Source organism: Crassostrea angulata, chromosome 3 (genome assembly GCF_025612915.1).
Source record: "Crassostrea angulata isolate pt1a10 chromosome 3, ASM2561291v2, whole genome shotgun sequence".
NCBI lineage: Eukaryota > Metazoa > Mollusca > Bivalvia > Ostreida > Ostreidae > Magallana > Magallana angulata.
This window is the reverse complement of record NC_069113.1, coordinates 39,395,048-39,408,820: the sequence shown is the minus strand read 5'-3', so window position 1 is coordinate 39,408,820 and position 13,773 is coordinate 39,395,048. Positions and strand designations below refer to the sequence as shown.

Below are 13,773 nucleotides of genomic sequence, written 5' to 3'. Positions count from 1 at the left end.
AATCATAGTTTGTCTTTTTCTACTGTGATATAACTCAAATTACACATTCCCTTTCCTTGTCATAAGACGTCAGCAAACAAATCTGTGACTGTCACACACAAAAATCGAAAATATGAAGGTTAGAGGTATGGGACACTGTTGACAATGATTAGGTTAGATTTATTTTTTCGTCAAGATCGTTTTCATACTGAAATTTTAATTTTTTTTATACAGATGAAGCATATTGTAGAGAAAAGAACTTTTTCGTTTACTGCTTCATACAATGCATCAGGATGTTAGCTCTCTTTACAGTTGTAAAATGACCAAATTTATGCAAAAATTAGGATTCTTAGACGGTTTACAAGGATTTAAAGATTAAATGATGATACATATTGATCGTCGTTCGAAATTGATAGCCTCAAAATCTTATACTTTTCTTTTACTCTGCAAATTTGTCCAATTTATGTCAAAATGCATATAGTCTGCCCCAAGTTATTGCTTCCATCACTTTTTGATGATTTTTAATAAAAATACACACACCTGTGAAAGAAATACAGTTGAAATCGATATAAGGGAATATTTCCAAGATATCTTCATTGAACAATTATCATTTTTCGATCACTCAGAAAAGTTCACAGGAACGAAAACACAATTTTTTTTCGGAGATTTATAATGGGAATTATTTAACTCCTTTCTCCATTCAGAAGTACTTGGGTTACCTTGCGCAATTTTTCAATATTATCATCCGGGCTTAGTAATGGCTGATGCAATGCAAAATCCCTGTACACTTTCTATTTTTGGATGTGTATTGAAACCTGAAGCGGTAGAGGGGGCCTTCTTTCAAAACAGATAATCTGGACATTTTTTATGTTAGTGAATGAACATAGTTTCACTGTTTGAGCACAAAGGTATTTATGATTATCGAAATATCAAGCAAAAAGTGGTGGAAGCAAAATCTCAGGACAGAGTATAGTTGATGTAAGCGTCTTGATTTCAATCTTGTATATAAAAAAAATACTAGTAGGTAAGCTGTGAGAAAATGACAGAAAATACACAAGGTGGGGATCCTTCAGTAGTGTCCAAAGATCCACCCCCTCACCCTATTCCCAAGGAGCACCGCTCTCTGGATTATCTCTTGTCACAGATCCCGCGCAGAGCCCAGAAAGGACTTCTAACAACCTGCGATCTGATTCTGAAATGTGTGGATGCCAATGAATACTACATAGCTCTGGGGACCAATGTAGGTGTGATATACCTCTTTGACAGGAAGAAGGAATTGATTGAGAAATTGAAAACACATGTAAGTCTCCATAGATAAATTTACCTAATAACCTTACACAAATATGTAATTATGTTGATTTTATTTAGAGAAATACATGTACTAGGAATTGAAATATCTAATTAAATTGTTGTTGATTTTACTTGTGTACAGGTGGTTGGTCTTGATTTTTAAACATGTGCATTTTACTCAATATTATTGATAAATAATTTGATCCTTATGAGTTCGAATTTTTGCTAAATTTAAGAACCGTCAAGTTACACTTTATTATAACTTTTTTACAGTCTAATAATGATGTCATTACAACTATTGCTTTGCACACTGGGCTTGAGAGTCAAGTTGCCATTGGAACAGAGAAAGGAGTTGTATACATATTCCAGCTGCCATCTCACATCCCAGGTCAAAACAAGAAGGTATGTAAGAAATAAACAATTAAATATGAAATAAATGTTGTATTAAGTTTTAAAATCTGTCAAAAGTTATCTAATAGAAATAACTTGCAAGTGATTAAAACATATGTATAATGATTTCTTAATGTTTCTTTTTATATTTTTGTCAGCTTCAGGAATTTGTTGTGCAAGGGTTACACAAGGCACGAGTTACCTGTTCAAAATGGAGTCTGAATGGAATGAAGCTATTTACTGGAGATGACCAGGGACTGGTTGTTTGTACAGAGTTTGATGCATTCCAGGTAGTGAACATCAAAAGAATATTTTCTCTATATTTTGGAATCATTATTTAGAATTGTAGATTGCGTATGTACTCCTTACCTACCGTAAATATGGAAATTTTTGCCGTAGATAAATTTTTAGCAAATTTGCGCATGCTCTGCATTTGCAAAAAAAAATTTTCGTAAAAATTAATGAACATTTAAAAAAAAAGTAAATAAAAATATTGCCGAAGGCTGGTCTCTTCTCTTTACTATATGAACAGGTGTCAGTAAGTAGTAGTCATTTAAAAAACCTGTTTATATACCCAGGTAATTACCACCCAGCTATAACAATCGTGTGGAGAACGGCTTCACTCAGTATCTTTGTTTGACTGGCAACCTTATGTCTATCTTTAGTGTACATGTATACTGATGACACTGCATGCATGCATGATTTATTCATACATATGATATGTACGAGCGTTACGCAGAATTTAGTGGGTTTTTTTTACCACATTCACAGTGTACCAACAGGACACCAAAATTCACAGAATATAAAAATTTGTGCACTAATTTGAATTTCTCGCTTAATGCCGCCAATTTGATGGCATTTTCCTCTCATTCTCGCTCGTTCGACACAGGAAAAACATCACCTGTGTTTGACACGTAACCCTCCGATACTTGTGTACTGTGCACAAACCATAGCATGTGAATGTGTGAATTGCTAAGTGGGATAATTATCTCACTATAAATCCATATCAAGATACCTTTTTAGGTAGTTTTGTTGCATTTACCGCTATTATTGTATATATCGGTAATTTGAACAAGATATAAATTGCATACATTGAAGTTGGTAAAGATATAATTAGAGGCGGCGGTAATATACGATATCTGAAGGTAAGTTATCATTGTGCATGTCAAAATGTGTCGCATTTAATATTTATTTTTGGCGCTGAAGACAAATCGCTAAAATTTAAAACTTAAAAATCAATCTATAGCTTTATGATTTGGATTCGCAAAAATTAATTGACATAAAAATTTCCAGATTTACGGTAAGCATGTACTTGAATAAATGGACATGAGGCAGGATAAAATAAGATTTCCGGTAAAGTTAGTACAATGTACACAGTTTTAGTATTTAAATGATAAAGCATGGTATGTGTCTATTCTGTTAAAATGATATTAAACTTTTTCAGGGTCAATGTAAATCAGCTGTTGTGCTGTCGGAGGCCGGCTCCAGTGTAGTCGAATTAGACCATGGACACAAGTCACTTCTTGTCTCCACAAAACAGAGGAGCGTGATCTACAAAATGGATGAGAGCACAGTCCAAGTGGGACAAAAGGACAGAAAAATGTACGAAAAACATTTCTCTCCCAAGCTCTTATTTCTCTCTGAAAATTATGTAAAAGCCTTTTTTATCATGCTGTATATGAAAATGAGCAGGGCTTAAAGAAAGTTCACTAGAAAACAATTTGTTGATATTAACATCAGTTTCAACGTATTGTTAAAGTTCAATTGTTATACATGTAAGTCATAAAACTTACAACAACAGAGGTATATGTGTCTTTTAATTCCAGCGCTGGACAATTTGGAGCTTGTTTTATCCCTGCTATGTGTAAGCCAGAGGATGCCCAGCTCTATGCATGTCGACCAGGGGCAAGGATCTGGAAAGCTGACATGAATGGGATAGTCAGCCAAACTTATCTTTACAAAGAACTGCTGAACTCAACTCACCCAGAAATCCAGTTGTTGTTCAAAAACGGAATTCCAGCCAGTAGAGTCTCAGCTGACCATCAGTTCGGGCCGTTGAGTCTCTACATGGAGAAGTATCTCGTGACCTGGAATGATTCCTCCATGTATATTCTGTGCCCTGAGGATAATTCGGTGGTGGGGAGTCAGAGGGCTCTGGGAGCTGTGGTAGATGTAGCCGTGACTGAGGACGAAATCTTCATTTTGAGGAAAAATAATGAAAAGAATCTTATCAGAGTAGCTTTATATCCAGAAAAGAAGGGAGGTAAGTCTGAGTTCTGCAACGTCCTTGAAGGAAAATATTGAATTGACTTTTTATGGTTTTTTGAAAAGTGATATTATTTATGCATTGGGGAAATTTACACTAGTTATGCTGTAAGCCTAAAACCATTTAAAATACACCTGGCGTATGGGGAAAAACCCAAATCTTTGGTGTGGTCAATCACACATCTATTTATTTAATGCCACACATATTGTTTGACCATAGAAAACACATACTTAACCACCAGTGTAAATAACCACTTATACAGTACATGTATAGGATTTAGATATTGATAAATGCATAAATAAATAATCATCAGCTTCTTTTCTTCATCGAAGTTTGCTTGTTCATACTGCATAAATTTACTATCTTTACATTTTTCTCAAGCATTGTTATTTAAGTCATTGCAGCTCTTATTTGTCCTCATTTTAAGAAACTCTTTTTACTGCTAGAATTTTTTTTCATTTTGTTTATTTTCTTCATGTATCTATCATAAATTTTAGCTTTTTCAATTCTTTCCTGTTTCAGAATCTCTGTATCATAAACTATTGCATGAAAAGGAGAAATATGCTTTAATGCGACAGTCTGCACCGCCCATTGAATCTACACTCCATGTTTCAAACATTCCACAGTCTAGTCAGCAATCACATTCCCCACTTGATTTCATCCAGACCAAACTCAAATCAATGGAGCTAACTGGAGGCTCAGTGAAATCCGGAATTGAGCATTTCCTCTCATCCATGGATCATCTTGAGGACTCTGTTGAGATAACTGAGCACGAGATTGATCATCGAGATCACCCTCAGGCTCAGCCTCCTCAGGATCTTCCTCCCGAGATAAAGCATGTAACAAAACTTCATGAAAAACTGCCTCCAGTTGTCAAGCTGGAAACTCCAGATTTACTGACAATAGAAGTGTTTGGTGATGATGTACCTTCTTTTAAGAAAGACACTTCTCAGGACAGTAGCAATAAAATGTCAGATATCCCAACCACTCGCTTTAATCCTTTTCTAAAAGATGATTTGGAGACAGATTCTGTTTCCTGTTCAGCAGATTCTCATTGTGATAATTCTTTTAACAAACATTCTCTTGAAGCCTCTGACAAACTGATACCCAGGGGGCCGTCTAGTGCTGTCAGCCAGTCAACAAAAGACAGTAGTCCATCACACAATCCAAGCATGCCGACAGCTAGTGCTGTCAGCCAGTCAACAAAAGACAGTAGTCCATCACACAATCCAAGCATGCCGACAGCTAGTGCTGTCAGCCAGTCAACAAAAGACGGCAGCTCATCACCTGATTCAGTCATACCGACAGCAACTTTGACGGAAGAAAGATTGTCATCTGCAGTTGGAGATGATGATATAGTGTTTAATTCTAAGATTAAAAGACATAAGAAAAAAAAGAAAGGTATTGTTTGAAGATGATGTTTTGTAAAGATCATATTTTAAATGGTCACTCATATCTGATTATGGTGGTTAAATTTTTTGTGATGTAAATCAAATGTTTTGGGTAGATTGTATATTAAAAATACCAATACATTGCTTATACTGGCAAATGTGCATTTTCTCTCCCTTGTCTTCCCAGGATCGAAAGGTGACAGAGAATCGGGACATCCCTCTCATGGAAAGGACCATTTACATGGAAACATGGAGGACAGGATTTCTATTCAAAGTTATGACTCGATTTCTATTCAAAGTGATGCAAGTGAGAGTTCCTATGTGATTGAGGAGCCAAAGTTGATGACTGTTGTTGATTCCGTGGGCAATGTGAAAAAGATCCGGAGTAGGGAGTCATCTCCATCACCAAGTACATGTTGTAAGAAGTTACCAAAAGGAGAACAGTCACATCTGGCTGTGCCTTTCCTGGAAAATTCACAGAATTCTGCGTATGATTCTTTAACTAAAAGTTTGGAAAAATTTGAAGAAGAATTGACAAGTCTTGACACAGTAAATAGTCTAAAGAAAAAAGAGGAAGTGAAATTGGAAAATAAAGATCCTGTTCTTGAATCAGCCGAAACACGTATACTGACTTCAGAAAAAGAGAAATTAAGCTCTGAAAAAAGCATAGTATTAGAACCCAAGGTATTGAAAGAGAAATCCAAAGATGTTTCTTTAGAATCTTCTGTGCTAAAAACTAGCGAAACCCAAGTTGCAAAGAGAAGTTCATCATTAGAGAAATTAAATGCAACAACGCAAGTTTCAGATAGCTCATCCTCTGATAATTCTCTCATAATGACATCTGACCAGGGAGTCAGAAGTGTGTTTTCCACTCCAGAGTCCCCTACTGATGACTTTTACACTATGTACCTATCTAACACAAGTGTAACCTCACAGAAGGACGTAAAACATCATCCTCTCCTTCCATCCACAGCAGATAATGAAACCTTGGAGGACGAGGGTACTGATCTTGTAAACAAAGATGACAAGTTTGACCACGAACCTTCATACAAAATAATCAACAGCTGGACAGAGGTGTACACTACAGGCAATGTGGCTTGTCTGTGTCTGACGGATACACACATCTGGCATGTGGACAGAAGTTCAAATCTCTGGTACTGCAGTCTGAACAGTCCAGGATTCAAGTGGCAGAAAGCCAATGGATATGCCAAGATGGTTGCAGTGTCTCGCTCTGGGAGCATTGTGTGGAGACTCTACAAGGATACAGTGTATGCGGGAACAAAGATAGTGGCCAAGCATCCGGAGGGGATGAAGTGGATTGAGGCTGTGCGGGAAGTGCAATATATTTCTGTGGACGAGACCATGGCTTGGTAAGAATTGTTTTAGCAGTAGAGAGAGAGAGAGAGAGAGAGAGAGACTAAATTGATTCTTTTGACCTTACATTGGAATGAATTGGTTGGTTGTACCGGTACTTTAAGAACATGTACTCAGCTTTACAGGCAGTTACCAGACAATTACAGTGACTGTAATAAGTGCATCATGATACATAAATGAATGACTTTATTCTAGGTACATAAAGACAAATGGTGAGGTGGTGATGCAGAAAGGTTTGTCCAGAGACAGGCCATGTTTTAAGGCGCTAAAGATTGCCTGTGACCACAAGCTGATTGAGATCGCCTGTTACAGGGGGGTGGTCATTGGGGTCACTGACCAGTGCCAACTAGTCTACCGGGATGGAATCAGCAAAGACTGCTGGGAAGGAAAATGGTGGAAACAATTAAAATGGTAAAATACATTGAAAGATGTTTTAGATAAATGATATACTAAATGGAATTTAAACTCTAAACTCTTAAACTCTAGGACTTGGTGTCATTTTGATTAAGACTTTGTAACTTTTTTCCGAATCTACAGACTTTGTATGATACGTTAGTTTTGTGTAAATCAAAGAAATACTGAATCTGTGAAATGCAACATAACATTTTGATCTGTGTACATGTAAACGGTCTCTCCATTACAGCAAATCATCCCAAGAAATGCTCTTCAGTGCCATTTCCTTTGGTGTGGATGGCGTTTTATGGGCATTAGATGTCTTAGGGAGAATATGGTTCACCACAGGTGTTACCATGGAAACCCCTACAGGGGATGGAAAGTGGTGGGAGGTATATTCTTTTAAGTCGCATAAATATGATAAAAACAACTGTATTTTAGAAATATGAAATCCCTATTGAATACATTAATGATTTTCATTTTATTAAACGCAGGTTCCAGTCAGTGAAATAGTGGTAAAAGATGTATCAGGAATTGATGCATTGAGATCCCTGGCCCAGAAATTTGATCCCCAGAAGCTTGCCTCCCTCCTCAGCTCACAGAATGCGGGTCTCATCACAGCAGGGAGGTGTGGTGTGTGGGTGTGTCCAGAATTCAAAAACATGATACAGATTTGTAGAGGTGTCATTCAAGGTAATACACCTATATAATACACATACTCTGTTGTGAAAAGGGTTTTTCTCGGATATTGGGTAAACAACAAAGCAGAGCAGCTGTGTCTGGAAGAACATGCACTATGTTTTTCATTAAACTGTCATTTTAGGACATTTATGGGACGTAGCAGAGATTCGTGGGATTGCATCCTCTGTCATTTGGAAGTCAGTGTCTGCACAAGCCAGCAATGATGGTAATACATGTACAAATAGAGATAAAGTTGTAAAAACTAGTCATGAGGTATTTAATTAAAGTAATGAAACTGTAGCAGATTTTATCTGTTTACACAACAAAAGTTGAACATGTCTCGTTAAGATTGAACTGCAGCTATTTAAATGCAACAATAGGATAATTTAAACTTAGTAAATGAGCTTGATGCTGAAAACAATTACATCTTCAAACTCTAAACCATCCTGTTAAAAATTTCCACAGGCTTTATTTGGGCCCTTCAGCCCAATGGGGACATCTACACATTCTCAGCTGGCCTGGAGAAATGCAGCCAGCTGCTGTCTCCCTCCTACAAGAAGCCAATTATCTGTCTGTGTACCTCTCGTGATGCCGTGTGGGTGCTGATGGAGGATGGGGCAATCTTCATACGCAGCGGGGTCAGGCCCAGTAACCCCCAGGGTGTGGACTGGTGCAGATTAGACCTATCACAACTAGGTTAGTAACTATTTTAAAGCTAATTGGTGTGCAGTCAGTTTCTGTCATCTTAATTTTTTTTTAATGGTCTTACAAGTTTATTGTACTTCAATATTTCAATATGGTAAATATTGAGTTATACATGAATATAAAAACACTTACCTGTGGGTTGATTTTGCATAAGGGAAGAAATAAATGAAATTTATGAAATGAAAATTGTTCATAAAGTGTAGTCACAGGTGTGATGAAAGTGCAGTATGGTGCCAAGTCTTTTGAAACTGTTCATGTTGAGATTAATTTTGCAAAATCTTGGTTAACTTTAAACTAACCGTAGATTTCAAAGCATTAGCAAACAATATAATGGCAGCATTGGTATTTTGTCCATTAGATACCCATGTCAATAAATCTAAAGAGAATTTGGAAATTTTGAATTATTTCATTCTAGATGAAAAAAATAAGATTTTCCAAGTGATATCAGTGTTCCTGAAAAATCTATGCATGTTTGATGACTTTATACAGAATGTGTAACTACTGAAAGAGAAATGTTTCTACATGAACTTGTAACAACAGTTGTTTTAGGAACTGTATTAGAGCTGTTTTACTTTAAATAACATGTTCATTTTAGATTTGACTGGAAGTAAGAAACATAATGAATATTACTTATATCATCATATTTCTATCATATATATGCACATACATGTCTAGATACTTCATTCTTCCAGTCTATTCTGTATATCTTCCAAAACTCTCATAATTGTTTTTAAGAGAATGAAAAAAAATATATACACTGTATACGGAAAATAATCTATGGATGTAATGAAATAGCATATGGTATGATGTTAAGAAGACTTTTAAGAATTAACCTTTAAAAGAGAGAAGAAACAGGCACTATGGTCAGATTTATATATCACTGTAATGACTCTGCATGACTATTCAGTTGTACTAATTACACTTTGGTACCATAATATTCACATTTTCCAGCATATTTGTGATATACACTAAAAATTGATTTTGTAATGTGTAGTCAATTTCATATCATTGATGACTATTTTTATATTGTACAATTGCTGAAAATTATTTAAATATATTAAGGAATCATTCTTTGTATATTACGAGGTGATCAAATATGGTCGGGCGTGATCAAATCTATCATAAAACCTCATTGGACTTTAATGAATTTGATCACCCCTGACCGTTTTTAATCACCTCATAATACTCAAAAAATAATTCCTTATTCTTTTAATAAATGCATGGTAAATATTTTTAAGCCTGTAAAAATGAGAATATCATATGGAGCAATGTGCTAAGTTATGTTTAAAATGTTACTTGATAGCAGGAAAACGTGTGTATTGATTTTCAGGTGATACTGTGTTAACATCAATCAGCTGTGGGACCCTCAATGTGTGGGCGGTAGACAATCAGGGCATAGTGTACCAGAGAATCGGGGTCAAGGCCCCCACCTCTCACTCCCTCAATGCTGCTTGGCTTCCCGTAGATATGGGCAAGCAGTCCACTACTGTATTCACACACATTGCCACAGGACCCAAAGACTTCATGGTATGAAAGTTTGTTAATAAGCTACATGTACATTGCAAAATGTATAAAATAAAATGTATAAATGAAAATTTTAGATATATTTTACATATTTGAATAGTTTCTCGTTTATTTTATATGATAGTTTTTTTTTTATTGATTTTATGAAGAAATGCAATGTACAGTACTGTCTTTCAATTTTTTCTGCAACTATCTATTTTTGGCTATTTTTATGATCATTATATCACAAAATATTTAACATGCAGAAATTCTATATCAGCTGTTTTATTCCTACAGAAAAATTCATAAATTGCCAAACATGATTTAAGCCAATAAAAATGTTGACAGCTATAGATTTTCTTCCAAATTTGCCAAAAAAAAAAAAAAAATTGATATTGTATACTAATAACTCCCTCTGATTGCAGTGTACCTGAAAAATTGCAAAATTATGAAACCAGGCCATGATATTGTACTATGCTTTCTGTAGGTTTGGGCAATTGATAATCGTCGTCAAGTTTATGCCAGAAGAGGTGTTACAGAAAACATGCCAATTGGAGAAGAATGGGTTCATGTTCCAGGTAAATCATTGAGTGCTTTCTTAATTTGGTATCATAGATTCCAAATCAAACTTTGAAAGTGTTTGCCACTATTTATATGTATTATCTCATTTATATCAATTTTGTCTCAAAATGTATTTTTGCTGCACAGGAACTTTAGCCACTCAATTGACTGTATCCGACACATGTGTGTGGGCGTTGAATCCCAATGGAGAAATCCTCTGTCGCTATGGCATTTCCCTGAAAAATCCCACAGGAGATTACTGGAGAAAAGTCCCAGGTGTCTTTTATCAAATATCAGGTACTTTACAAGTTTTAAGTCTTTGGACAATGCTACTGGTAATCAACTATTAGTAATAAGTTGCAATTACTAACATATTTAAATTTTATTCACCATGTACTCAAATATACAAATTAAAATCTATAGTGAGTGACTCGGATCAGATGTGGGGTGTGAGCAAAGAGGGACAACTCTACAAAAGATACACCAAGTGTTTAAAGAAGGGCAGTAACTCTGCCTTGGACCAACTTCTACCCAAGAGAAGCTCCGTCAGTATGTCCAGTGACGATGGTTGGGAGCTGCTATAGGATATCAATACACCAGGGGTCTAGGAGTATATTGTAATTTACCAAATATTTATTATAGAATATTGAATTGGTTTGCAGAAGCTCTACTATAAAGTACATGTGTTCTTATTGTTTGTTCAGATAACTTCAATGCTGTATCATACTTCTTTTTATTCAATCCCTTCTTTACGCATGCTTCCTTTTTTTTTATAAGTTTATTTTAAAATCAGTACAGTGTTTGATTTTCATGTGAATAAACTACGCCATATTTAGAAGGCCAGATTGATGTTTAGACATGTATGTCCTCAGTAAATAGTAACTGTTAAATATTGATTGGTAGAATTTGAACACATGCATGGTGTACATTCGCTCCTTCTTTGAGTTTACTTATACATGTATTTTCAGTGGCATAAAGACGGACTGTGATCTTCAAGCAAGTAGTTTTTAAGTCTCTCTAATAGACCTACATATGTATTGATCAGGTCTAGTTCTGGTTGCAATAGATAAGGTTGTTGTTACTTGATGTGTTTTTGTTTTAATTTATCGTTATTTCTAGTCAAACAGTTTGCTAGCTGTATGCGATATACTAATAATATGTCAATACGCTAATTAAGATGTCATACTGAAAACAGATGTACATTTTTTTAAAACAGAAAATCATGTTTTGTAACATGAAATTTTTAAAATAATAACTTAAGAAATATATTGTTTAAGGAATTATTGCCTTCTAAAACATCCCAATTCAGTTCATTCCATCGATGAAAAAAAAAATGAACATACATGTACATTCTAACCAGGTCTTGCCATTTTGAATTGTTTTTCTTGTTCTTGTTTGTCAGAGAATTTTATTTAAATGTCCGATTATTCATTACTGTCAATTATATCTTGTTCACATCAATATGGAGGGAATTTTGTGGAGCAGTTTGATATGTTTGTTTTTTATTCAACCACATATATACAACATGCAAACTATTCAATACAATGTTTTTTGTTTTTCTTAGTGTAGTATTCACAATTTTTATTCGTAAATCGGGGTACATGTAGGAGCAAGAACAATCTGAAGAAAAATATACATATATATATACCACATGATTAATAGTTCTTTATTTTTACTACTGCAATACATAGCTCTTGTCTCTCTAACTATGTATTTCCTTTGGACACTGTGTCAGATCATGTTAATTTAAATTATTTCTGTGATCATATATGCATTACATTCTATATTTTTATTGAAGTGTTAAAACATGCATTGCTATGAAAATAAATTTCCATAAACTTGAAGTATGTTTTTTTTCAATATGATTAATTGAATATTTTCTGGTGAAGTCACTCTCCCCAAAAGTGTATGAAGCTTCCAACTTCAATTCTCTCTATTTAAATAACAAGATTTTTTTACAGCTAATGGCATGCCAAATGCAGACGAAGTAAAGTTATGGTTGCATGAATTGTTTCTGCTCAACAACTGCCTAATTTCAACACACACAACCTTTTATTTTAAAAGAGTATCATAAAAGCAATATGTATTGTTATACTTTCATGTTAAATACTGAAATCTGATTGGTTAAGACGCAGTTAATAATATTTACTATTACCCTCAGCGTTAGCAACGCACTTGGCAACGGGTAACATTAAAAAATATTACATGCGCGAAAATTATGCGCGTACGGTTCACTGTAGAATTCACGTTATTCCTATATAAAAGCAGTAAAATTTTCTTAAAAATTTTAAAAAAGACATTCAGTATAACAAAATAAATAGTGCCTGTTTGGGAGGATAACAGTTGAAATTGACACCCCTCGAAAACCATTGTCAACCTCCGCTTCGCGTCGGTTGACAATGGTTTTCTCGGGGTGTCAATTTCAACTGTTACCCTCCCAAACAGGCACTATTTATATAATGTTATACCAGTAATTACAATGGAAAGAGTGTGTCAACTTGTCTACTGTTCTGACGCAGTTAATGCTTCATATTATAGGGTATACAGGGTTTTCAATTCACACTGTAGCAATATAGTTAAAATTTGATCCTTCACGCTCCATATTTGATATGTTGCTGTCAAGGGAAACAAATGATTGTTAAGCCTCATGGGTCTCTCTCTCTCTCTCTCTCTCTCTATATATATATATATACACACACACACATATATATACCGGTATATATTACTGCCTTTGAGGATGAGGATTATTGTTATACTTTCATGTTAAATACTGAAATCTGATTGGTTAAGACGCAGTTAATAATATTTACTATTACCCTCAGCGTTAGCAACGCACTTGGCAACGGGTAACATTATACAAATATTGACTGGGGGTTGAGGGCAACATTGATTATATTAGCCCCCGAGGGACGAAATATTGCCCGACGCGAAGCGGAGGGCAATATTTTTGTCCCAAGGGGGCTAATATAATCAATGTTGCCCGAAAACACAGTCAACATTTGTTTTGTTATATGAAGAAACAAACCAAAATTTAAGAAATTAATTGAAAACAGATCGCCGTAATTTTCTCAGCTCAACAAAGAATTCACGAATTCAATTTTGTGCAAAGTTCATTTCCAAAATATCCTCAGCATCAAACGGTCACTTGTGATATTCCGCCGACCGTAAGAATTATCAGACAGGTGTTCTACCTGATTTTACTTCACAGTAATTCGCAAATCCTTATATCCGTTATGATAG

General features: G+C 35.1%; 1 protein-coding gene across 5 annotated transcripts; it reads left to right on the top strand.

The window, feature by feature from the left end:
• The first annotated feature begins 54 nt into the window (after positions 1-54).
• On the top strand, positions 55-12,377 carry LOC128176244 (tectonin beta-propeller repeat-containing protein 2-like). Of its 5 annotated transcripts, none has more exons than XM_052842432.1 (17): positions 55-152; positions 1,001-1,279; positions 1,543-1,671; positions 1,818-1,949; positions 3,104-3,261; positions 3,486-3,922; positions 4,448-5,326; positions 5,504-6,686; positions 6,886-7,101; positions 7,334-7,475; positions 7,578-7,776; positions 7,907-7,990; positions 8,230-8,460; positions 9,800-9,996; positions 10,460-10,550; positions 10,681-10,830; positions 10,957-12,377. In XM_052842432.1, the coding sequence occupies exons 2-17, from the start codon at positions 1,019-1,021 to the stop codon at positions 11,115-11,117; spliced, it is 4,650 nt and encodes a 1,549-aa protein (XP_052698392.1). In that variant the 5' UTR covers positions 55-152; positions 1,001-1,018; the 3' UTR covers positions 11,118-12,377. The 5 variants fall into 5 exon arrangements, with proteins under 5 accessions (XP_052698392.1, XP_052698394.1, XP_052698396.1 ...); XM_052842434.1 differs by having other exon boundaries at positions 56-125; XM_052842436.1 differs by having other exon boundaries at positions 61-152; positions 1,004-1,279; positions 5,015-5,326.
• Positions 12,378-13,773: the final 1,396 nt, after the last annotated feature.